Genomic DNA, 27,420 nt, shown 5'->3' with positions numbered 1-27,420 from the left:
CCAATGATGGTCTCTACTTCAGCCCCATATACACTTGCAACAGGGCTGTGAGAATTGGTTAGTTTTGATCCATGTATGGTCTTTGCCATGTTGTTTACAGAGCTGTGTCCATAAGACCTGGGTGCTTCCTTCTTTGATTGAAGCACTTCAGCAATTCCGATCTCCATTCACATAACAGTAATATTACTGTTGTAATTCTGGTTTTGGCCAAACAGGGGACATTTCTTACACCTAAGGGTGTAGAGGGAGTGAGTGGGGAGGACTGCGGACTTACCTACTTTCACGATCCTTCCCATAGTCTTTATGGTCATGCAACATCACACAAGGAAAGAGGGACATTGCTGCCTCTATTTATTTTATTTTTATAACCGGGGAGACAGAGCACAGTTGCACTCCACCGAAAAGTAAGTTGAAAAACAAACAAACCCAAACCCTCCCCCCCCCCATGGGCACAGAGCCTCTCCATACAGCTCCGTGTCCGTTTTCAGAGCCCCACTACTCGCAGAGAAGAAAGTAAGAGGCAGGAGCGGTGGCCACACCGCCCATGGTGCACATGATGCTCCCGGGACTGTGGAAAACATCAGGTTTTCCACAGTTCCCAATATCCTTTGGCTGTCCCCACTTGCCTCCAGGATTCCCTGTATTTCATATGGATGCACAGGGACCCATATGAGACCAGCCCTGGTTTAATGGCTGGTGTAGACATGCCAAGGGTTTCTCTAGTAGTACTTGGGTGGCAACTCTATACACACATATTATGAAGCAACACCATTGAATTCAGACAGATGTGAGTAAACACGATTAGAATTGCAGTGCACAAGAGTGAATTCTGTGGGCACTGTGTGGGGCCACCAATCTTCTTTCCTTTAATAATAAAAGCTTGACTCTGAGGGTGCATTCCTATTGAACTCAATTGGACTTCTTTGGAGTTGACATGTATAGACTATGGTGTTAAGGTGTAAAATTTATCATGGACAGTTTAGCTCCTTGTGTCTCCCAATCTTGTCACTGTCCTAAGCTAATGTATTTCCCCTGCTTGCTCTCTGTACAACTGTGATTGTTATTCAACAACCCTTTTAACTGAGTCTGCAAAAAGCTTTTGTTCTTAAGTTTACTTATTGGGGCCAAGTTTAATTGGTAGGGCTGCAAAGAATTAACCACCTGTTTGAGGCTTTGGATTTTTAGAGGCTTCTTAGTTTGGATAGCTTAACCTGCAGTTTCATAAGAGATATCTTTAAACTTCAGGACCTTAAAAGGATGCCTAAACAGAGATTTCAGCAATATGTAAACTCACTGAAATGTGATTTAAGGAATATTTAGATGACTACCTGCTTTCCAGCCAGTTTAATCAAATCAAAATTCTTTAAGAGGTTGGCAGTCAGGATGCTCAGGATGTAGCAGTTTGAAGTGATTCACTACATTCAAGGGGTGATGTCCAGTCTGTACATGTTATGGCTTTGCTGTAATAGAAATGGCAGTCTGGGTGGCTTCAACCTATTGCCGCATGTGCTCAGAGCATCTTGTGAATAATTCAATTGTTCTAAGGCAAATCTTCTGAGTCAGGATCAAAACAGATGTTACTTTAAACCCATATCTTATTATTATTATTATTTATTTATATAGCACCATCAATGTACATGGTGCTGTACAGATAACACAGTAAATAGCAAGACCCTGCCGCATAGGCTTACAATCTAATAAGTTGTAGTAAACAATAAAGAGGGAAGGAGAATGCAAACAGGCACAGGGAAGTGTAAACAGGCACAGGGTAGGGCAAAACCAACAGTGTAAAGTCAGAACAAACTCAATATTTGAAGGCTATAGGGAAAAGAAAAGTTTTGAGCTGAGTCTTAAAAGCAGTGATTGAGTTTGTAGTTCTCAAGTGTTCTGGAAGAGCGTTCCAGGCGTAAGGGGCAGCAGAAGAAAAAGGACGAAGCCGAGTAAGGGAAGTGGAGGTCCTTGGGCAGGCGAGAAGCATGGCATCAGAGGAGCGGAGAGCCCGAGCGGGGTGATAGTGTGAGATGAGAGAGGAGAGATAGGCAGGAGCTAGGCAGTGAAGAGCTTTGAAGGTCAGTAGGAGAAGTTTATATTGGATTCTGAAGTGAATTGGAAGCCAATGAAGAGATTTCAGAAGTGGAGTGACATGGTCAGAGCGGCGGGCCAAGAAGATGATCTTAGCGGCAGAGTGGTGGACAGAGACCAGCGGACTGATGTGAGACGAAGGAAGGCCAGAGAGAAGAAGGTTGCAGTAGTCCAACCGAGAGATAACCAGTGCGTGAACGAGAGTCTTGGCAGAAGAGACAGACAAAAATGGTCGAATCCTGGCAATATTATACAGGAAGAAACGACAGGATTTAGCTACTGCCTTTAGAGTACGTGAAGGAAGCCTGATCTGGATTGGTACTCTAGTGTACTACAGGTAGGGGACTTCCCCACCTCCTATGGACCCAATCTCCTCCCCCCACCCACCCCGGATTGGGTCTATACCTATCCTAGAGGAAAAATGAAAAAAGACATAACTGCTAGATACATATTTAAAGTAATGTCTGTTTTGGACTTTAGACCCATGTGAAATGCTTATGTAACCCACAACCTATTTCTGTTGTTTACAAAACTCTACCATAGGAACACCTTTGTGTCTGCTAATGCTATCCTTTAGCAACCTTCTCAATTGTTTCCTTGCTGTGAGGTTTATGGAAAGAGTTTCTCTGTGTGCACATTCAAAAAAGAACGCACGCTTTTCAATATTTGCAGATCTATAAAACTGCTTCTCTATATCGCTAATGCCTCTTCTGCTTTTCTTATTTCTCTGCTGCTTCTTTTCTTGGACTCTGAAGTTTGGATGTCCAGCTTATCTGATTCTCCAAAGAAGGCTATTGCAGGTACAGCATGGTTTTGTGTACGAATTTGTACTTGCTCTCGTTGCTATCCTGGATACAAGTTAAACAAATGCTTAGAACAGGAGTGGGCAACTTGTCCCATTTCTCTCTCTCTCTCTCTCTCTCTCTCTCTCTCTCTCTCTCACACACACACACACACACACACACACACTGAACCGCAATCTGCTAGGCAACCCGTCATTCACATTTCTTTTTTAATTAATGAACAAAATAACAGCCATAGCAGCTACAGAGCTCAGGAAGGGTCAAATCTTGCTTATTTACAAGCTAGATTTCACCTTTTGGGTGAAAGTCATGGGATGCCTTGTTTTGTTTTGCTTTTGATAAATATTTTTTTAAAAAATTTGGGGATGTGGGTGCAGTGAGGGTGGTGAGAGATGCTCTGGAGGCGGTGTATGGAGCCCACAAGCTGCATGTTTTCTACCCTGGCTTAGAGGTTTGTGTGGCAGTGGTTGGGGGTCGGTGGGTGGGTGGGAATGGGAGACCACAAAAAGGTAACTGGCAGGAGAAGGGGGTCAATTCTGCTGGCAGAATGTTAAGCAGGGCTCATAAGAACACCTAATTTTATTTACTTATTATTTATGGCATTTATGCTGCCCTATAACATTAATAAAAATAATCTAGAAAAATAAACTGTTTCAAGCTTAAAAAATTCAACAACACATTTGTATGAGGAATCAGTGTCATTTGTATTTTCTCCCTCCCCCATGTTTATATATATTTTTTTAAAAAATCAACAACAAAAATTCAAACAGTATAGAAAAGTATACAGCATTGCTAAAAGCATGCAGCGGATGTGAACTTTTTAAATTCACAGCTTTAAAAACCTGGGAAACTTAAAAGGTCTTTACCTGGTGCTGAAATAGCCACAGTGAGCCTCTTAGGCAAGGCATTCTAGAACTGGCATGCCACCCCCAATAAGGGTGAGATCCCATGCATAGGAGAGAGAGAGAGAGAGAGAGAGAGAGAGAGAGAGAGAGAGAGAGAGAGAGAGAGAGAGAGAGAGAAGGGTCCTATGCTCCCAGGATATTCCAACCAGTCATGCTAGCTGGGGAATGCTGGGAGTTGTAGGACTTTTTTCTGTCTAAATATGCATAGGACTGCATCAATAAGGCTCTTTGACCAGCTCATCACGTTTCACATGGCAGGGGCATGTGGACATTGGTGTGTGTGTGGTGGTGGTGGGGCGACTGAAGATGATCTCAAGGTCAAGATAGGTATATATGAGAGGAAGCAATCCTTCAGGTAACCTGGTCCCAGGCCATTTAGTGCGTTGGAGATCACGACCAGTACTTTGAGCTAGGCCGAGAAATGAATTGGCATAATGCAATCAAATTGTCCAAACCTAATTAGGGGGTGGGGAGTGACAGTCTTGCTGCTCTATTCTCAATCAACTGGAATCTCCAGATCATTTTCAAAGGAATATTATTTGCTGAGCCTTTCTAATAGTTTAAGAAATATCTCTGTGATTATGATGCATTGAATTTCATGATTCTCTTCTTTTAGATTGTCCTTTAGTTCGTTTCTAGTACAAGTTTTTATCTAATAAAAGTTTGATGTCTCATTGCTTTCCCAATCTACACTTTCCATAATTTGCTTCCTGCCGTATTTGCTATTGTATGCACATACTGTATTCATGAATGCATTAATCTAGCCATCAATCTTCTTGTCTCTTTCCTCTAACATGTTCTCAAATTTCTCCCTCCTTTCATTTTCTTCTTTCTTTCATCCTCTCTCTCTCTCTCTCTCTCTCTCTCTCTTTAGGCAGGCTAGTGAAGAGACCTCTGGCATCAGGGTCTCTGGTCTCTGAATACTTGCACTTTATTTTGTCTTTCACTATTTAATTCTTAAATAATTCCTGTGTATTTGTGATCCATTTTAATTCACTTTTTGATATTTTCTTCCGTATTTTGCTATAATTGTCCTTTGTCACCATAAAGTATTCAAGAAGCATTAGAAGCAAGTTTGCAAATGTAAAATTATGTTAAAAATGATATATGTATTGGATGATGCCCCATCTGTCTACACCTGAGAATGAGTGAAAGGAAATGCAATATTCAATTACATCTTTTACATAAAAGGAGCCTAGTATACAAACAAAGTTGCACAAATCCTGATTTTAATTCTTGCAGTGTTGACATAGCCTATTGCATAATGTCCTTAACCAAGAAGAACATTTCCCCAGAAGTTCTTAATGATGAACAACATTTCCCCAAATGTCCTTATTGAAGAACATTTCCCCAAAATTCTTGAACGTTTCCTAGGAAAAAAAGTGTAAAGAGATTGCACAACCCTAAATTTAGTTCTGCCAAGATCTCACCGCTTATTATTATTATTATTATTATTATTATTATTATTATTAATTACATTTGTATACTGCCCCATAGCTGAATCTCTCTGGGCAGTTTACATAAGAGTAAAACACTTAAAAACAATATACAAAATTTAAAACTACAAAAACATATAGCATACACAGAAACATACATTTAAAACAACTATAAACAGCTTTTAAAACAAATCTAGGATCACATATTGCTAAATGCCTGGGAAAAGAGAAAAGTTTTAACCTGGCTCCAAAAAGATATCAATGTTGGCACCAGGCTTACACTATATACGTAATACAAAAAGAAGAAAATCTACCCAATGATCATTGCACATTTTCAAAGGTAAGCACATGAGTAATATTGCAAGATCCCAAATCTGATGTAGCAGCACCAAGACCAGCCCAAGACATTATGCTGCCTTAGACAGAGCAGCAATTTAACTATGCACCTAGCACATAAGGTGCATAGTTAAACTCACTCGCACATTGTTTTAACTGTTTTAACTGCTTTTAAATTATATATTGTTTTAACTTGATTCATGGTTTAATTTGTTTTTAACTGTGCATATTTATTGTTTTATACTGTATGCTTTTATCTGTACACCGCTCTTGAGATCTTAATGATATAGGGCGGGATATAAATGTTTTAAGCAAATAAATAAATAGTATCTAAAGCCAGTGAAATTATTTTTGTACGTGAGGCAGAAAATCCCGTAAGCAGTACCTTTCCCCAACCCTGGCAGTAGAAATACAATAAAAAGCAATATAAATAATTAACAATTTGCTGCCCTTTCATGACACTCTAAATCTGATTGCCTCACTCTGCCTCATGGTAGGGCCGGCCCTGAGCATCACTACGTTGCTAATTGTGCCATGCCCATAATAGGAGAGAGATACAAACTTCTCCAGAGCTTATTACCACATTTCTTAAAGGAGGAATGATGGTGATGGGATGAGTTCAAATATTGCATTGGCAGGAATTTAATTCAGCTGCATGATATAATTAACTCTATCATACCCATACAAGGGAAGAGTAAAATGTCCATCTGCAGTTCACATTACATACTCCCCAGGACCAAGAACTCATATATATATATATATATATATATATATATATATATATATATATACACACACACACACACACACACACACACACACACACACACACACACACACACATTTTAAGGCAGGAATTGGGTTGGTGTAGCCCTCCTGTTGTTGTTGGACTGCAACTCCCTTCACCCCTCACTATTGGCAATGTTGCTAGGGCTGTTGGGAATTGCAGTCCAACAACATCTGGAAGGCCACCCCTTTCCACCCATTTTAAGGATTATGCTTTTACTTTAGGCTCCATTTAATATTGTACAGTCCTAGCATAGCTGGATCCACCACCATGCCCTTCATAAGGAAACCACTTTATCTGGACATTTACATGCGCCTAGTCCAGGGCTAAGAAAATAGTTGATTCTGCCTCTTGGCTATTGTATTAATTTGATCCAATGTTTTGGCATTACTGTATGTTTAGTGCCCATAAGAATTGCCCTTTTGTGTCACAGATGTGGCATGGGTCTAAATCAGCTGCATGCCAATGTAGGTCATCCAGGAGGATGGGCAGGGCCACCAGCAACATTTGGGACAAGGCATTTCTCACTTCCTTCCTGATGATTCCCAGTAAAACCCCTGTCTTTGAATGCTTGTGTGAGGAGTGTAATGGATGGGTACACATAGTGAAATAAAGGGAAAAGCCTCAGTCTGAGGCTTCCACACTAAGTCCTGAGAAGCCAAGGGGCAGTATCCTACTGTATCATTCTGCAAACTCAAATAGTGCTAGCACAGCTCCCTTGTGCAAGCTGTTGCCCATTGCACTTGTGCAAGTGGTTGCTCAAAAGGTTGCACAAGCAGAATGTGCGACAGGTTGCACATGAGTTAAGTGCAACAGGTTGTGCAACCACGCTTGCTCAAATGTAACTTTAGTTGGATTCTTCTTTTGCACATAGTTCAGAATCTAGTTGCCGCTAGCGCAACTTCATTTGCGCTTACAGAATGAGGCCGTTGGATACTGCCCAAGGAATGTAACTGAATATGGTAATCTGCCCATAGTTTTACCCTCATATTTGCCCTCTATTAATCCCGTCCCTCCAAAATACTCTCTCTTTCGGGGGGGGGGGAACATGATGCAAAGTTATTTAACTTTGCATAATACTCATCTCAGTGATAATTTTCACTGAGGTGCAAAATCTGGAGGGCTTTTAAGGTGCCAAATGCAGACAACCCTATTTTAATACACTGCTTCTCTGAATCAAATTAAAGTAATTGGAATATGTTGAGCTTAAGGCTGTTCCCTAGTCAGGGATATGTTGACCTGCTATTTTGATTTAAGTACTGTGTGCAATAATGCTGTTGAAATGACTCCATGTCCTCCTGGAAACTTGCACTTGCCTGATCTTCTGAGTTTAGGATGGTGATTGAAATGTTTGCATTTCCCCCTTCCATGCTACTTTTTAATGTGCGGGGGAGGGGTAGACATAGAGGTGGACCAGCAGTTAAGTAATAATGTTCTTGATAGATGTAGAGGTGCATGAATATCCTTGTGTTTGACTCAAAAAAAAAATTGAGCAGGGGTCACTTCCATCAAACACTTGCAAAAGCACTTTTGCAAGTATTGCGGGAATGGTCACAAAACCCCAATGTGCCTGTTCAGAATCCTTGGAGACTTAAACCTGCCGCCTGGTGGAGGGCAAAAAGCAACCCTCCTGTGAAGACCCTCTTGTCTTGTAAGGTGGCTTACAAACGTATTTTAATAGAGTTGTTCACAAATCTTAGCAGGAGTGTGCATAACATGTCTCTCTTCCACCCTTGAACAAAGGGATATACTCCCTCATTTTACAGCTGATTGTCTATATGGGTCCTGGCTGTCTTAGAGAGCAACCCCTCCCTGGAAGCGTTTGTTTCCTTCCCCACTTCCATCACAACTACCATCAAACCAAATTGAGAAATGAATCAGATGTCAGGTCAGCAGGAGAGGGCGGCTCCTGCCATGTTCCCACAGACCCACCCACCCACCAGCTGACTTGATGGCAACTGGAATCCTTACAGAAAGGACCCTAATGGAGTTACTCTCCTCCCGTGCCAATTTCAATGGTGGTTCTGGTTGCAATGTCCTTGCCAAAGAGCAATGGTGCAGTGGAGGAGCAGGAACAAAGCTCCACCACTTTTTCAGCAGATTCCAATAAACTGGCCATTATGCCATGTACTGCTACTCAGGGAGGTTCTCATATATATAATGAATTAGCACAGGTGGTTGCTGTTTTGGATTATCCTTAGTAGAGGTGGACATCAATTTTGATTTCTGTCAGCTTCTCATTATTCCAACTATAAATTTAGTTCATACTGAACTTTGACACTGTTTTTTAAAAGTTTCCATTAAAATGTGTATGCATTTGTCCTAATATATGCATTTTTGCACACAGTTTCGCCTAATATGTGCATTGCTTTGCAATTTCCCTAAAATAATGCAGTTTTGAATCTTATTTTCACTGATATGCAAATTTTTGTGTGCACTTTTTGACTGGAGAACTCCATTACAAAATTTGAAGAAGAGTGCATTTTGAAGAATAACTGAGTTTCAGTTCCTGTATTGGTTTAAAAGTGTGCATTAGGTACGTTCACATTAAAATGCAAACTGAACCAATTTTTCACCCATCCCTAGTTTTTGGAGGTATGGCCAGGAGGTCTGTCAAGGTGACTTCCTGCACTTCAAAATTCACCACTACACTGCTAGCGAAGAACACCCCCTTCCCAGAAGCACATGTTCCCCCAGATCATAGAATCATAGAATAGTAGAGTTGGAAGGGGCCTATAAGGCCATCGAGTCCAACCCCCTGCTCAATGCAGGAATCCACCCGAAAGCATCCCTGACAGATGGTTGTCCAGCTGCCTATTGAAAGCCTCTAGTGTGGGAGAACCCACAATCTCCCTAGGTAACTGGTTCCTTTGTCGTACTGCTCTAACAGTCAGGAAGTTTTTCCTGATGTCCAGCCGGAATCTGGCTTCCTGTAATTTGAGCCCATTCAGATCCAGGATCCAAACAGGTAACCATGTCCAGGCCAGTATGCTGCTTTTGCAGAAATGAGATGTTCTATGTCATCTTGGCTACTGTTTCAAGTTACCAAAGAGAACATTGCCACACGGTGACTATCTAAATATGGTTAATGACCTTCATGTGATTTCTGCTTTTTGCAATGTGACTTCCCCCCTCCTTTTTAATGCTGTAGCTTCATGGTGTCACACATTGGCTGGGTTCACACAACACATTAACCCACCCAGTGTGGGTTGTTGTTGAACTGTGGATTATCGTGTTGTCTCAATGCAGCGCTTTTTCTGCAAGGTGGGCAATCATATTGTCTGAATGTAGCACATTGTCTGTGGAGTTATTTGTGTTTTGTTACCCACCCTGAACAACCCAACAACAAGCCATGGGTTCTCGAGGTGGCTTGTTTGAGAAAAATGAAACATACTGCATGATTCACAAACCACCCTACAGAAATGTGCTGCATCAGACAACACAATAGCCCATAGTGGGTGAGTGTATTGTGTGAGCCCAGCCCTTGAGCACAACAGTGACAGACTTCCTCTCACGAACTGCAGTTATAATCAAGCTATGTTGATCACGAATCTATCCCTAATGTTTCTGACAACAAATATTTATAATGATGAATCAATCCTTTAAGATGCAAAGTTTAGAAATGGAAATGTTATCTCAATTGCCTTTGGGTGCTTATTCTTTTAGGCTCTGCCATGTTTTATATACAATCAGCAGCCTTGGGGGTCAAAATATGGGATCCTTAATAGGAATAAATAACAACAACAACAACAACAAACCTTTGCCAACTATATAAATGTGTCCAGCCGTGGAATAACCAATTCTGGCGACTACATTCTTGACAGCCTTTCTGCACTTAGTTATCACTGTAGGTTTGGCTGTTAATCAAGATGGAAAATCAGTACTTCAGAAGAGTTGGATGTGACTTCACAACTTTTCTCAATAAGTTAGTGGAAAACAGCTGAGGGAGCCAGTTTTCTGAATTCAGATGATTGTTTAGGATTCCCCGGTATAACTCAGAAAATAAAAAGAGCAGATACCAAAATAAGAGAATCTACTGTTTACCGTCATTTGGATGCTAATTTCTCTTTCCCTTACATATTAGTACCAGGACTTAGCTGCTGCTTTCATGCAATAGGAGGTTGATAGGATAGACTTACGCACATGTCCTCCTCTAAGGAGATGTATAGATAATCAGTTATGAAATTTCCCCTTTCATACCTTTCTGGCATGTGAATATGAGGTAGCGTAATATTGTGTGTGTGTCATTCTTGTCTACATCTTACATCATGATTCATATGACTCATTGTACATCTGAGGTTGTTTGGTAAATGGCATTCTTACATGTGCATACCAGATTAATCTGGAAACATTTGAGTTATAATCATCAAATTAGAGCCTGGCTGATACTACCATGAATCCAGTGTTCCAAAGAAACTAAGTGCTGATAGCTGGAATGACTTCTTGGAGCATATGCTATCCTTGTACATTTTACATAGCACATGCTTTCTGGCCATTGAAACAAGCCAGAAATGTTGAGTTGGCACTAGAACTTGCTCCTGTAGATGTGCATCTTGTAGGGATCAAAATAGACATGATAAGGAAGACTGAGTAGTCTGAGGGATATCCCTAGAAGAGGCGAATTCTTCCTTGCTACAAGTTCTCAGAAACAAATATATTTGGATGGTGAGATGGGGGGGGGCAGGTGCAGGAGGCAGCCAGTCTGGATAGTATGGAAGGGAAAAGCAGTCAGAAAAATTAGAGGCAAAAGATTTGCCCTCAGATTAGGCATATCTTACACTGGAGGCCATGAGAACCTCATTAGGTAGGATTTTGGTTTAGAGAACTCAAAGCTCTTTCAGGTATCAAATTATGGCTTTCAGCACTTTAATGGAAAGCAAATTTTACAGCCCATCTGATACTCTTTGTACACAGAGCTACAGGAACACATTCATACATCTAGGTGTGAGAGACATCAAAGTTCAGAGAGGACACTTCTACTTCTAAAATGTTAAGAAGTTTCTTAGCCAAATGCTCTGTTTGGGACTATACAATTTTACCTGGCCAGATCTGTTGGGATAACAAGCTGCAGGCAGTTAGACCCCCATTTGGTAAAAGTCCCATTTTCTGTGGGTCAAAAACTTTTGTAGCATAACTCTGAGAAGAGAAGGAAACTATTGTATACTAGGCCGTCAATGGAAGCATATTAGCTTGTACTTGCACTGTTTCTAGTACACTTGGGCTAAAATCAGCTCTTCGGAGTCATTCCCCCCACCCCCGCCGCCGCCAACTTTCCTGGAGGGTATAACTATGGCACAATCACACATTGGGGTTAATTTCCCCATGGGGCTTGTTGTCATGTGCTGGCCACCATTTTTAAAATGCAAGCCATGGCAGGGATGTGGCCATGAGTTTTGGATGATTTGTTAATCGCCCCAGCAACCCACCCAGGCTGGGTTCGCACAGCACACCCATACCCACACACAGCTTACATTTTAAAATTGGCAGCTGGAGCCATGATAATTTCCTACAGGGAAATTAACAAATGATGGCTTGTCATTACATGTGAACCAGGTCACTGAATTAATGTGTTGAACCATAAGAAAATGTACCAAAACTGCCTGGCAAATTGGGCCACATGAATGCCTGTCTTTGTGTTTACTTCCCACATAGGCTTTGAATAACTGCACTGCCATGCTTCTTTCAGGCTGTATTCTGAAATGACTGAAGACTTGTATCTTTGTAATGCCTGAATGTTCAAACATAAAGTCTACAAATGTACATATGGGAAGCTTCCCCACTTTGAAGCTCAGGCTTGCATCGAATTACTTGTGCATCACAAAAACTCCCATGCTGCTGACTTCTGCACTATGATAGGGAGAACAAACACTTGAACATTTCTGAAGTGCTCCTATTTTTTGTTGCAAAATAGGGTGGGAACTGCACATGGGGTTGAGAATCCCAGATCTCTCAACTTTCACCATTCATAATACTAATGCTGTGGGAGGGGGCACTTGTAGGTCAGTAGAGTGTATGGTATGCTTGCTTCAGTGCCAACCTCAGGCTTTTGAAGGCCCTTGGGCAAGATACCCTCAGTGGGGGCCCTCCTTCAGTGACTCTACCTTTTCACCAACAAATGTCACCAGCTACTTCTGTTAATCACCCTCTTTCTGCTCCTCACCCTCCTGTTTGCTATCACTTGCTTGACAAGCAGAGAGCCAGTGAGCACGTAGGCACTGCCATCTACTGCTCCTGTTTCTCACTACCATCATTGTCTAGACCAGAGTGAGAGGCAGAATAAGCAGGTTGCAGTGGTGATGAGGAGGAGTGACTAAAGGGGGCTTTGTCAGTGGGCTCCTACTGCAGTGTGAGCCCTTAGTCATACCTAACCTTGATGGTGGCTCTGGCTTAATCCTTCCCCTGCTCATCAATTTTCTTCTGCAAATACTCCCAACTCTTCTTACGCCCCTTTCCTCCAGGTGGCTGGGGGAAAAGAGGTCATAGGGAAAAATTTCAGGGGAGAATTAACAACAGGACAGTATGGTTAAGCACCCTGCCTTTCCACCCATTGGTCTGCAGGTTTGTGTTGTCTCCGCAAAAGCAGTTGCGGGGGTTGCCAAGATGCATCATTCTGCCTTGGCAGCACTTGATCTGAGCAAAGAAGGAGCACCTGGTCTAATGGTTTCCTGCTTCTTAATGTATGTAAGACAAATTGCCACCTTTAGTAACATTCTTCCACAATCTTCCTGCCTTCTCTGAAAAGATCAAGCCCTATCCCTTTTCTCTTTTGGAAGCACAGCTAAAAGAATCCATACTTGCCTCAGCCAGTTGAAATGGGTCAAATGCCAAAGTATTTAGGTGCTCTCCAACTATTAGAGGACTCTGTCTGGCAGCTTCTTGGATGCCCTCCAAGTGGTTTCACACATCTGTGTGTGGAATACCATTGCTTTAACTTCTTCTACCTGTAACCTAGTAGATTGGACTCTGTAAAGTATGAGCCAATTTTCCAAGGAATTGAGGTGGTTGGGGAAAGGAATCTGACTTCACCCTTTCCTCTTCTCAACTTTTCTTGGCTGGATGTATTCTTTGAAACCAGTGAAACTAAACAGATGGGGGCAAGAGGAGGCTAGTAAACTAGCAAAATGCTGTGATAATTTTTGTTTGAAAATGTGTACAGAAGGCAAAGGGCAGATACTACATGAGCAAGAATGTATCAAATATCAGTGGGACAAGTGAATTTTGTGTGTGCATATGTAGACTTTTAGCCATGCATTTAAGGCGCTGCTCTTGCCAACTGTGTATAGGGTAGATCTCCAGTAAAACACCTGTTGTAATTCAGAACGTAAAGTGGAGAGTTGGCTAATCTTCATAAATGAGATGGTGGAGAAGAAAAGAAACACATGAAATTTGTGTGGAGCAGTAAGTAAGGAGATAAGAGCATATGGGCATAGCAAGGACAAAGACACACATAGTAAAGACTTAGAAACTGGGAAGTGCCCGTGGTTTGAAGTTGGCTTATTTCAAACAAACCACAGTTCTACAGTTTAGCATACAGATGACACAATAAGCCATATTTACTCAACAATGGAAGAGAAAACATCTGATCTATTCATGCCCATGCCAGAGTTGGAGAGGAGGAGGAATGTATCAGCCCACAGGATGGCTAGGCTTGTTCACAACATGATAATTCATGATATCTGAATGCAATGAGGACTTAACCTTTGGGCAATTTGATGCTAAAATGTGCCCCGAGCACATGCAGACGACTTCCCTCTTGCTCATTCAATTGGGGGTGACCTCCCAGACTGGTTTGATCCCTAGCTGCCTCACTTTAGATAGGAACTTCTAAAAGATCCATCTGAAATTACTTGATCTTTGTTGTAGAATGGCAACAGAAACTTGTTAATCCTACCATGATTCTACACCCGTCCTGCACTTACACATCAACATTTTTCTTGCCTATTATGTAATGGAAGAGCCACTGAATGCAAATCTTGTTTGGGAACTTTCCTGCTAAGAGTCAGAAGTCCATGTTCAATTAGTAAAGTGTTTGGATGAGTCTGTGAAAGAAGCCTCTTTCCTCAGAAGCTTTCCATTCTATAAATAAAATTTCTTGATAGATGGAACCAATTAGACAACTCCTTGGAGAAGCTTGTTGCAAAGTAGGATGACTTAGCATTAACTGAACTAAGAAGAAGAGTATCATAGAATCATAGAATAGCAGAGTTGGAAGGGGCCTACAAGGCCATCGAGTCCAACCCCCTGCTCAATGCAGGAATCCACCCTAAAGCATCCCTGACAGATGGTTGTCCAGCTGCCTCTTGAATGCCTCTAGTGTGGGAGAGCCCACAACCTCCCTAGGTAGCTGATTCCACCGTCGCACTGCTCTAACAGTCAGGAAGTTTTTCCTGATGTCCAGCTGGAATCTGGCTTCCTTTAACTTGAGCCCGTTATTCCGTGTCCTGCACTCTGGGAGGATCGAGAAGAGATCCTGGCCCTCCTCTGTGTGACAACCTTTTAAGTATTTGAAGAGTGCTATCATGTCTCCTCTCAATCTTCTCTTCTCCAGGCTAAACATGCCCAGTTCTTTCAGTCTCTCTTCATAGGGCTTTGTTTCCAGACCCCTGATCATCCTGGTTGCCCTCCTCTGAACACGCTCCAGCTTGTCTGCGTCCTTCTTGAATTGTGGAGCCCAGAACTGGACACAATACTCTAGATGAGGCCTAACCAGGGCCGAATAGAGAGGAACCAGTACCTCACGTGATTTGGAAGCTATACTTCTATTAATGCAGCCCAAAATAGCATTTGCCTTTCTTGCAGCCATATCGCACTGTTGGCTCATATTCAGCTTGCAATCTACAACAATTCCAAGATCCTTCTTGTTTGTAGTATTGCTGAGCCAAGTATCCCCCATCTTGTAACTGTGCCTTTGGTTTCTATTTCCTAAATGTAGAACTTGGCATTTATCCCTATTAAATTTCATTCTGTTGTTTTCAGCCCAGCACTCCAGCCTATCAAGATCACTTTGAAGTTTGTTTCTGTCTTCCAGGGTATTAGCTATCCCACCCAATTTTGTGTCATCTGCAAATCTGATAAGCGTTCCCTGCACCTCCTCGTCCAAATCATTAATAAAAATGTTGAAGAGCACTGGGCCCAGGACTGAGCCCTGCGGTACCCCACTCATTGCCTCTCCCCAGTTTGAGAAGGTTCCATTGATAAGTACTCTTTGAGTCCGATTCTGTAGCCAACTGTGAATCCACCTAATAGTTGTTCCATCTAGCCCACTTTTAGCTAGTTTGTTAATCAGAATGTCATGTAGTACTTTGTCAAAAGCTTTGCTGAAGTCAAGATATATGACGTCCACAGCATTCTCACGGTCCACAAGGGAGGTTACCTTATCAAAAAATGAGATCAAATTTGTCTGACAGGACTTGTTCTTGACAAGTTGGCTTCTAGTGATCACCGCATTGATTTCAAGGTGTTTACAGATTGACTTGCTCCAGAATTTTTCCAGGGATGGATGTCAGACTGACTGGTCTGTAGTTCCCAGGCTCCTCCTTTTTGCCCTTTTTGAAGATAGGGACAACATTAGCCCTCCTCCAGTCATCCGGCACCTCACCCGTCTTCCATGATTTTGCAAAGATAATAGACAAAGGTTCTGAGAGTTCTTCCGCTAGCTCTCTCTCCTCTGAGACAATGAAGGCTTCTTTTCCCCCTTCCCCTGGGAAAATGTAGACGATGATGATTGCTAAAAGGGCTTTTGGATTGGACTCAATGGAGCTGCAGTTGTGAGAGGGATGTCCCTCAAGGAAGCTGTAATGGGAAATCCTTCCAGACATGGGATTTGAATGGTTTCTATATTGAAGATCAGCAGAGGGATTGATGAAACACTCTATTTCCGGCCTGTATCATTTTCACAAGTATTCAATCATAAGCCCATTCTGTCCAATTTCCACATTTTAAACTGTATGAAAATGTAGGTTTTTTCCTATACATTTGTACGCAACTTTCCCTAATATACACTTTTTTGCATGCAATTTTTGAGCCAAGAATTACATCACAAAATTCGGAGAAATGTGTAAAGTGTAATTGTGTTCTGATACACATATTGGTCCAGGAACAACAAATTGGATTAGTTCATTTAAAAATGCAGACCAAACTCAATTCTTCCCAATCCCCAACATCATCTTTCCCTTTTGCATGTGGTGTGATTTGTTTGTACTAAACATCATCTGCATCCTATATATGTTGCCATATATATATATATATATATCCTTTGATCTTCTTGCACTGAAATTCAATTCAGTGGTCCAGTTCACATGATCACAAGGTGATTAATAAGTCATGGTGGCTTGTTAACCATCCTGATGTGCAGGTTGCATGCCAGGAGGCTTAGCATAATTACCCTCTGCAGCATGGCTTGTTGCGTTCTGCAAACCCAGAATCTTACAGTAGCCCAAGGGTTTTGATTGCCTTGTTACCTATGGCAACAAGCCACTATAGCCATATTCACACCACACGACAAACCATACTGATGAGGGTAGTTATGCTCATCCCTCCAGCATATGCAGCATGGAAAATAAGCCACCATGGTTTATTTCCTCATCCATGATCATGCAGACTGGGCCTATTTCCTGTAACTTGAAGAGGGCCAAAGGTGTTAATCAGCTCACTCATGCAAAGATGTCTCATTTTATCATTCAATGGGGCTGTTCACACAACATGCTAACCCACACTCACTGGTTGAGTGTGGATTTTTGTTGAGCTGTGGGCTGTTTATTGAACCATGGATTAGCATGTTCCCTGAACCCAGTACATTTTCTGTAACATGGCTTGTTAACTATGCAGTGTGGCTTGTTAACCACCCTGAACAACCCAAGAACAAACTATGGGTTCTCAAGGTGGCTTGTTTGACAAAAAAAATAAGCTACACTGCATGGTTAACAAGCCACTGTATTGAACATGTCCTCGGTTCGGACAACACGCTAACCCATAGTTCAACAACAACCCATACTCAACCACTGAGTGTGGGTTCGCTGTTGTGCGAGCCCAGTCACTGACTGTTTAGTAAACTGCCACTGTTAAGATAATTATCACTGTCTGTACTTTTTGCATGTCATTTCTCTGACCTCATTGTTTACAATCCACATTCCCAACATGTGTGTGTGTGTGTGTGTGTGTGTGTGTGTGTATCTTTCACTTAAAACAGCATTCCATACAGACTTTGTTTTCATTAGCAAAATTTGTTGTTGTTGTTGTTTGGATACTGTAACAACTATGGCTTCCCATAGTGGATGGGCAATGAATGAAATCCAGTCAATGGCTAATGAGGACCAGAGGAGGTAGAATTTTCTTTTTTTAGCATAGTGACAGAGGATTGGTAGGTAACTTCTATGTTCTTCATCAAACAAAATCCTTCTCACTCACTCCCCAAATATTTGTTTTCAGGCTGGGACAAATATCCCCCCCCTCCCAACATACATATACATGCTGTTTTGCAGGACCATTCATCCCATGGAATTGAGGAAGGAGATATTAGTCGTGTTCAAGGGAATGGGAGAAATTGAAAAACTTTCAGGTGGGGGAATAGGCTTACCTTTAAAGACAAGGTGTTCAAGGATCTCCCTCCCTCCCTCTCTCTTTAACAGAAGTGGCCACTTGGCTGCCAATAACACCCAGCAGCATTCCTTTTGTAATTAGTGACCAAGTACCTCACGAGAGTGCTTCATGGGCCATTCTGGTACTGCAGGGAGGAGATGGCTGCCCTCCTTGGCATGCCTGCACTCCCAAAATGCCAAAAATGTCTGGGCCAAATACTTTAGGCTTTGTTTATATTTTATTCCATTTTTGGCATACAAGGAGCCCTGAAGCAGTTAGCAACCACTAAAGTGTAGAAAAATGTGTTAGATATTTAATGCTTTAACATCACTTTTAATATTGCTGTGGTAGTAAAAGCTCCATTTTAAACAAACCCAGGAGAGTAAAAGGCGTTTCACCTGGCCTCCTCTGCCAGTCAAGTGCAAGCTATCCCAGGTGGGGACATGCAGGATCAGAAAGCTGCCATCATGCATTGGGTGCATGTAATAAACTTGTACACATCTCTCAGACCTTAATGATTCCAAGCCGATGAATTCTTTGAGGGGAATTCTTGGCTTCCTTCAGGGTTTTCAGTCTTTTGTTCGTAAGTATGTGTGTAGAGAAGGAGAGAGGGGGAAGAGTCCTGAGGAAGGAAAAAGAAAGGGGGGGAGCAAGCACTGGCTTAAAAAATGCTTTTGTAGCACATATTTCTTTCTTGCAGGCGCCGAGGAGTAATGTACGAGGGCTGATTTTCCTGTGGGTGTTCAGAAGTGGGCGGGGTAGGCCCTTGTTTATGTTCTGAGTGACTGATGAGCGAAGGGCAGGCGTGCTCTCCTGCAGTTTGCTGAATAACAATTGACCTTATCCCTGATGGCAGAACATGCCTTTGTTTCTGTGTTTGAAATCGTATCATCAACCTGGAGAAAATGCAGCCGAAAATATTGAGGGGCTGGGGAGGAAGGAAATAGACCCTGGGCATCTGTGGCCAGACTCTGGTGGTGGTGGTGGGGGAGAGATAAGTGGAGTAGGAGGGTGAGAGAGAGACTGATCCAAGCATTATGTGTGGGTTTAGGAAACGTTGAAGGCAGGGCGAGAGTTTTGCTATCTGGAGTGTGTTTTTACAGCCCCACGTAAGGAGCAGATGGCTGCGTGTGTGCATCTTAGTTTAACCGGGGTGGGGGGATACTTCTGGAGAGGGAGCAGAGGGGAACTGTGTAAGCAAGAATCTGGAACTGTAACTCTTCTTTGACTTCTTCTGTTTCAAGTAAACAGTCCACTGCGCCCTCCCCTCTTCCCTTCCTCCACCCCCACCTCCCTTATTCAACATTGCTCATGTGTTTTCTATTTAAGGGCTGCAGCGCGAGGCAAATATGATTGGCGTCCACAGCCCCCTTTTGACTCGCAGCTCAAGCCTGTAAGAGCAGGAGCTCAGCCTATGAGGGGGAGAAGTTGTGGGCTTGAGTGTCCGTCCGTCCCCACTGAAGCAGCCCTGGATTTCCCTTCCCCCCCTTCTTTTTCTTCTTTTCATGCTAGTTGGGACTGAGATGGATTTTTCTCTCTGAAGGGGAACAAGGATGGTGTGGAACTATGTTGGAAAGAGGTTTATTTTCAAACTCCATCCTGCAACTTAGTGTCTGACAATATGCTATTGTGTTAAACTCTTGGCTGGTTTTTTTCCCCTTTCTCCCCTCCTCAACCACTCTCCAATGTTCCTCTGTGCTACTGAGCTGGGGGCCAGAGGAGACTACTTCTATATGGCCAGCCATTTGGGGATATGCCGCGAGCCAAGGTTGTGTTCTGATTGGCTTGGCATTGGTGACAAATCAGCCTATCATGAGTCGGATGGACAGAGGTCGCTCCCGAGGAGCCATGGCTGGAAGCTGGCTCACAGCTTGCTTTTTCCCTTCTCCAGGTGCTGACGCTAGTTCTGAACCTATGATCCTGGAGCAGTGTGTGGTAGTGTCTAACTATGAGAAACAGGAAAACTCGGAGATCTGCCTGCAGTGCGGAGAGGTGGTGGATGTAATAGAGAAGAATGAAAGTGGTAAGATACACTTTGAAAAAGAACATTTCATTTATTTATTTACAATGAACTTCTCCCTCTTTTTCTCCATTTTCTCTCAGACCTTTATGTATCTCTGTATTGCATCTGGTACAGTGCCTGACTCAAGAGGTGGGATTTCTCCCCACTACCTCACTTGGTTTGGGCTTGGGGCCAAAATATTGCCTTGTACTATAAGAATGTCTCCTAAGCTTGTACGTTAATTACCAATATACATTAATGGAAAATCTTGGGGTTGTGGGGGAGGGGGAGTGTCCACAGCTTATGCCCTGTATTTATTAGTATGATACAGTTTCTCTGCTGGAAAAGATCTCAGTATTTCCATTACTTGCCACTATTTGAAGGATTTATTGTATGCGCTATTAAAAAAACCACTCTGGGGATGAAAACCTGGCATGGTGATTCAACCTTTCGTCCACTCGCAAAGGACTAGGGAGATGTGGATCTCTATAGATTATATTGCAGTGAAAGGTTTTTAAGTGCTTTTAAAAATTGGATTGTGTATGTCATATTTGTGGGGTGGGTGGGTTGCTTTTAACTGATTTAATCAATTGATTTTCAAATAAGTATTATAGTAGCTCAGTGAAGTAATTCATTCTGAGTGTTTAATTAGCCAGTAGCAATCTGTCTTCATTAAAGGAATTATGTTGGAAACGAGATGAATCTAGATCAGTTTTCCCCAACCTGGTGCCCCCCAGATGTCTTGGGCTACAGCTTCCATCATCCTCAGCCAGCATACCCATTGGCCATTCAGGATGATGGGAGTTGTAGTCCAACACATCTGGAGAACACCAGGTTGGGGAGGCTGATCTAGAATGTTAAAACAATGCTGTGCAAGCTGAAAGCTTTTAACAAGAGAGAGCTCTGATTTAAAACACACATTTCCAGTCTGTGTTGAATAAAATGTACAAATCAGGATTTTCAGATAAAATAGATAGGAAGTGCTTACTTTAAGTGTGATCCTTCTGAAGTCAGGGGCTAGGATCCTTCCCAAGGGAGAAAAAAATCAAATCCCTTTGGAGAATCTCCAGATTTTGTTTCTAAATTGAAACAGGAAGATATACTAGCTTTGTCTACATTATAGATTAAAAGCTCCATCCGATGAGCGTTTTATTGCACGCTTGTTACTGGGCACTCACGGATTTTTTTTCACATCCCTCCCATGACATCGTCTGCCTCCTGTGCCCCTTCCACCCCTTCTTCCATTCCTTGCATGACAAAAAAAATCTCCACAAAGTCCAATATATTTTAAACCCAGAAGATGCTGCTCTCTCCTGCTGTGTGTAGGAGAAGCAGCGTGATTGGAACTGAATGGGCCTTGTGCTCATTGTTTACTTCCTCTTTTGAAAGAGGAAGTAACTGAGCAATGAAAACACGGGCAGAGAAGCGATGGTAGGGAGTGTGTTTCCCCCTTTGTGATGGAGCTCTATGACCACAATCCTATGACTACATACCTGAGATAAGCCCCAACAATTTCCATTGTACTTACATCTAAGTATACATGTATAGAGCTGCGATGTAGGCCATTTAACAAAACAAAATGCACGGAGCTAGTCTTTTGCATCTGATAATTTATTGAATATTGCAAATCTCAGGAAATGTATCTCTACAACTATGAAAGTATTGAAAGAATTGAAATTATTTGCTTTAATCTTTTAAATTGTGTTTTCAGTGATCCAAATGCTCTCTGGCTTTTTGTTTTGTCTGAGAACCCTTTAGTCTGGGACAAAATGTTCACAGACTCATTACTTCTGTGCTTCTGGGTGGACAGCACTTAGGTTATGAGTGACAAAAGTAGTAACTCCTATCTTCTGGCATAAGCTACTGCAAGGAGGCCAAAACAGACATCCACTGAATGAGTAAGACTATGAGGGTTGAAAGAGAATGGGGCTACAGCCTCCAGGGTTTCCCCTGTTCAGGGTTGTGGTAAGAAATGGTAGATCCACCAAGGGGATTCTAGAACAGGCACTCTGGTCAAGAGTTTAAGGTTGTGGAGTATCTCCTATGGAGGGCTGTCTTCCAAAATAAAAGATGACTATAATTATTACTAGCAAAATAAATGTTGATAGGGAAGGGGATATAGCAAACACAGAATGCTTTAAAAGCAAACACTTGAAGGTAGTGTTTTGAGGGAGCGGGAGAAAGAGGGAGAGGGGTTGGGGGGATCTAAGGAGAAAGATAATGTGATGGGAGGGAATGTTGATTTTAGCTGCAGATGAAGAGGGTATATTTCCAGTAAAACATGGGGCATTCCTTAAAAGATTGGACATCTGGCAGCCAACTGGGCATTTCCAGAGGGCTTCTTCATTGCTTTATGGAGGGTCTAGCTTCCTCTGCTCTCTTCCTGTATTGGTTATTGCATGCAAACATCACAAACATTGGCCCTGTTCAGAAGACACTTTAAACCATGGCTATAACCATGGTAAATAAGGCGAAAAGCCTTGTTCAATGTGGTTAAAGCTGTGGTTTAAGATGTCTTTTGAACAGGGCCATTGAGAGACTCTGAATAATGGAAGTAGAGTCTGATGTTTGACCCAAGGAAATAAGGGAATTTGTTCCAGGATTTCTGTAGAGTGTGCAGTCTCTCTTTCAGATGGTTTCTCTCTGGAGTGAAACTGACAATCACTTACAACATTATATCTCCTTAAGGTCCCATGTGGCATCCCTAGAGAAGATGCTACTTTTATGCCAAGTTCTATTGCACTGGATCGTTGTGGTCTTTCCTTTCACAGCGTGAAGTCTTTGTTGCATTCTTTCTCTTTCTGCCAGAAGCTTTCTCTTTCTGCCAGCAGCTCATCACTACTGCTGTTGAAGCAGATCTGGGTGAGTTTCTCGTGGTCTGGGATGATGCATCTCTTCCTTCAATATTACTATTGTAGATTTTCTTCCTTTTTCTTGCAGAAGACCCATACCAGCCTTCCCGTACCTGGAGGCTGGGGCTGATGGGAGTTGTAATCACACCTATCTGGAGGGCACTGTGTGTGGGATGTATACCTAAATGTTCTTACCTAAAAGTAGAAGTAAACGTATGCTGTTTTACAATGGTTTTCCACTTAAGATTATTCAACAGTTAATACATAAAAAGCCTACGGGTTATGCTTCCAAGTAGAATCATAGAATAGTAGAGTTGGAAGGGGCCTAAAGGCCATTGAGTCCAACCCCCTGCTCAATGCAGGAATCCACCCGAAAGCATACCTGACAGATGGTTGTCCAGCTGCCTCTTGAATGCCTGTAGTGTGGGAGAGCTCACAACCTCCCTAGGTAACTGGTTCCATTGTCGTACTGCTCTAATAGTCAGGAAGTCTTTTGAACAATTTTCAGAAAATGGATGTTCTGGGGCTATGCTTTTGCTAAAAAAAGAAAAAAGGCAGCAGCAAGCTACACAGTCAACCTCTTTTAGAAGGTGTCTACTGAAGACTGGTGTTGTGCACTGAAGACAAGATTTGTCCCAAGGCAAATCCATACTTGTTCATGAAGCTAACTGGGTGGCCCTGGCAGGTTCTACCTCTCAGCCTAACATGTCCCATGGGATAGCTGGGAGAATAAATGAGGGAGAACTTTGTACGCTAGGTAGTGTTGGAAAGACTGCTAATGGTTGTGAATTTCGTATAAAATGCTTTCGTGCAAGGCCTTTTTGCATGTTGCTGCTTTCGCAGTACAAATGATTGTACCTTTTGAAGCAAAGGAGGGGGAGAAAATTATGAGTGAGCTCTTTTGCCAAGTTGGACTTGGATGTATCTTGAAATGGTCAAGTTGTAAAACTGTGGCTGCTAAGCTGTTTGTAATGGAAACCCTGACAGACCATTAAGTATAACCTTGGGAAGAGAACATTGAGGGGTCTCTTCACTTCCCCGCTAGGATTTGCTTTTGCTGTGGAGATAGTGATAGCTGTTGTAGTTTGTCTGAATATGCCTGTAGCTATTTGTTTGGCATGACATAGCCACTAACCTATTTTAGCTATAAAATTATATTATGATATGCATAAAAGTGAGGCAGGTGGCTACTAGGAGGAAGGCTTTCTCCGCTGTGGCACCCCGGTTGTGGAATGAGCTCCCCAGAGAGGTCCGCCTGGCGCCTACACTGTACTCCTTTCGTCGCCAGCTGAAGACCTTTTTATTCTCTCAGTATTTTAACACTTAATTTTAACTTAAATTTTACTGTTTTAATTCTGTATTTTAATCTTATATCAATTTTGCTGCGTGGTTTTATCCTGGTTGTGCTTTTTATACTGTATTTTGTATTTGTGCTTTTAACCTGTTGGTTGTTTTATTGTGGTTTTAATTTTTGTGAACCGCCCAGAGAGCTTCGGCTATTGGGCAGTATAAAAATGTAATAAATAAATAAAATAAAATAAAATAAAATAAACCCCCTTCTGAGCAAGGTAAATTAATCTGGACTTAAGCCGTATGGTTTTTCAAGGGGAAATGGTGAGTAAAAAAAAAAAAAGTTTGGGGCAGGAGGAGGCAGGTTGGGTTCCACCCTCTTCAAGATTATCTCTCTGGGTATAGAATATTGCTTTTTCAGAGCATTTTGAAATCCCCCCCCCCCCGCATTCACGGTTGTGCCCAATATATTAATGGATTTGGGAATTTCCTTAAAACTAATGGATTTATTTATGTGCTTTACTTTATTGCCACAAAGCCCTATCTGCGCCTTTCTCCCCCCTTCCATGTTATAAATTGTCCTTTTGCAGTTCGATTAAATAGGCCTGCAGACTTTTCCCATGTCAGTTGGTACCTCTAATTCACCCAACTGCTCAGTCACGGAAACCAATTCAGTGAAGTTACCAGTTGACTTTATGTTGTTGGTGTCCAGGGCCTTTGTGGGTTTACGAAACCTTTGTGGCGTCTCCCGTTATTCAGTGAATAGCATCCCATTCCTGTAAACTAATTGTTGGATAGACAATAATCTCTTTGGCCCCTAGAAGTAATCTATAGAAGGATTTTATGACAGAGTTATTTATTTCTGCAGCGGTTTACTGTGTACAATGTGTCTTTTATACCTCTTATCTCATTTGTTCATATATTTACATTGCAGGCAGACTTGACAATGGCTACAAAATGTTTAGATGCAAGTAGCTAAGGTTATTATGCTCTTCCCATTTCAGCCTTGTTTCAGGAAGTGTGACTAATGTGCCCGTGTTATGTGCTTGATTAAAAATGCACTACAGCTGGCAACCTACCCTAGTTAAGGCAGTCTAGTACCTGGATACCAGCCCTCACTGGTCTTGCATGATCCTTGTCGGTCTTTGTGGTTTGTTGCACAAGTCTTGTATGTAGCTGAAATGGTTAGGATGTTAAATGTTCAGGCTAACTTCTGGAAAAATGGGATTCAGACCACTCCAGTGTGTTTTGGAAGAGTTGTTTTCTATTTTGGTTGTTTATTGGCAAGGAGTGCCAATAGGATAAACTATACTGTAATAGTGCCTACGAGTGAAATGATTGGTGCCAGTCACTAAGTAACTCAGTTCTCATCACACATCTTTCCTGCTGAGATCAGATTGGGGAGGTTACTGACTGTTGATCACTATGACAAGTTGCCTTGTGGCAAATTGCCATTGTACTATGCCAGAGCATTAGATTTTAAAGGTGGTGAATGAAAAGTAAAGGAACCTTGATGGGCACTAGAATTAACTCTTCCTTTTGCTTTCTTTCTTTCTCTTTCTCTCTGTTCTTTTGGTATGAAGACCAAGAGATGGGGAGAGAGCTGTTCCAGTGATGCCTTAGGCCACAGTTCAGTGGCTTGGAAGCTGATGATTAAAGTTCAGTAAATGCTTGATTTATTATTATTTTTATTATTATTATTATTATTATTATTATTATTATTATTATTATTTATTGCATTTTTATACCGCCCAATAGCCGAAGCTCCCTGGGCGGTTCACATTCCTTTTGTGCCAGAGAAGTGGAGAAGGGGATGTAAGGTGTTTAATATCTCATTGTAAAAAGCCAGTGTGTTGTAACTTAAGGGCACCATTATATTATTATTATTATTATTATTATTATTATTATTATTATTATTATTATTTTATTTTATTTTGTATCCCAACTTTTTCTCAATACTGGGACTCAAGGCGGCTTTATAAAATTAAAACATATACAGTTAAAACATATAAATAGAAATATACAAAAGTTAAAAATATAATTAAACCATCTATAGCATCAAAACATTAAAAATATTAAATAGCAAATGAGAAATAAAGAAAAAAATCTAGTGCATTAACAAAGGTCCAAACTATTCCCAAAGGCCTGCTGGGACAAGAAAGTTTTTGCCTGCCTCCAGAAGTATAGCAGGGAGGCAGCCAGTCTAGCCTCCTTGGAAAGGGAATTCCAGAGCCTTGGAACAGCCATCGAGAAGACCCTCTCTTGCATTCCCACCAGGCGTACCTGTGATGGGGTTAAAATCAAGAGAAGGGCCTCCCCTGAAGATCTCGGAATGGACAGGCTCATAAGGGAGGATACTCAGTCTTTCAGATAACCTGGACTTGAGCTGTATAGGGCTTTATAGGTCATAACCAGCACTTTGAATTGTGCCTAGAAACAGATCAGAAGCCAGTGAAGTTGTTGTAACAGCGGAGTTGTATGCTGTCTGTAACCAGTCCCGGTCAACACCATGCACTGGCACAAATCACTTCTTCGTTCCCCACCCCATGGGAGCTATGCAGTCTGATGCATAATGTTGGGCAGGTATCTGACTATCCCAGTGTTTCATAGTTCCTGAAGAAGCAGTGCTTTTTGGCTCCCTGAAAAGTGGTGCAATTTGAAATAAAATCTTATTATGTAGCACAATACCAGTTCATCTAGAAGACAAAATATGCCATCTACATGGGAAAAAATACAGTTTTGTTTGCTAGATCAGGAGAGATAGTTAACAGGAGAGGTTCATGATTTAACTGGGAGATTAGCCTTCATATTTGTCTAAATTGATCAAATGAGTTCATCATACAAGTCCATAAACAGGGGTGGACAACATGTTGGCCAAAACATCTAGAGGGCAATAACTCCTATCAGCCCTAGCAAGCATAGCCAATGGTGAAGGATGCTGGGAGTTGTAGGTCAAAATAAATAATAATAATAATAATAATAATAATAATAATAATAATAATAATATCTTGCCGCTCCTGCCATAAACCAGAACAATTGATATTTGAGTGTCTGTATATTGTAAACACAGGAAAGAGTGGGGCAGGCTGGGAACTACATGTTACACAAATGTCTTTTGTCCCATGCTTATCATCTTTCTCTCTCCCAAGTTTGCAGCAGGTTGATCTAGTGGCATGTTGTTGTTCTTGTTGTTTATTGATGGCACCCTCTAGAATTTTTGACATCTTACTGTTATTCTTCCCCTGCCAAACACCTCAATGATCATAAGTTCTTAAAGCTGAAAGTAGTCTTGCAAAGCCAAAGTGTCCATGGTTTTGTGGCACATCAGTGGACTGAAAGAAGGAGGGGAA

The 27,420-nt window shown here is 41.8% G+C and overlaps 1 protein-coding gene across 8 annotated transcripts in view; it reads left to right on the top strand.

The window, feature by feature from the left end:
- SH3PXD2A (SH3 and PX domains 2A) overlaps positions 1 to 27,420 on the top strand; it is a 272,178-nt gene that overhangs the window by 182,559 nt on the left and 62,199 nt on the right. For 4 of the 8 annotated variants that reach the window (XM_063132601.1, XM_063132599.1, XM_063132602.1 and 1 more), the window contains 2 exons: positions 2,838 to 2,882; positions 19,818 to 19,949. In XM_063132601.1, the coding sequence (XP_062988671.1) occupies positions 2,838 to 2,882; positions 19,818 to 19,949 (177 nt within the window). Of the gene's footprint in view, positions 1 to 2,837; positions 2,883 to 19,303; positions 19,320 to 19,817; positions 19,950 to 27,420 lie in introns of those variants that run through there. The other 4 variants (XM_063132600.1, XM_063132605.1, XM_063132603.1 and 1 more) reach the window with 2 other exon arrangements.

The sequence above is a fragment of the Elgaria multicarinata genome, chromosome 8 (genome assembly GCF_023053635.1).
Source record: "Elgaria multicarinata webbii isolate HBS135686 ecotype San Diego chromosome 8, rElgMul1.1.pri, whole genome shotgun sequence".
Classification (NCBI taxonomy): Eukaryota; Metazoa; Chordata; class Lepidosauria; order Squamata; family Anguidae; genus Elgaria; species Elgaria multicarinata.
This window is presented reverse-complemented; position numbering and strand designations above follow the sequence as displayed.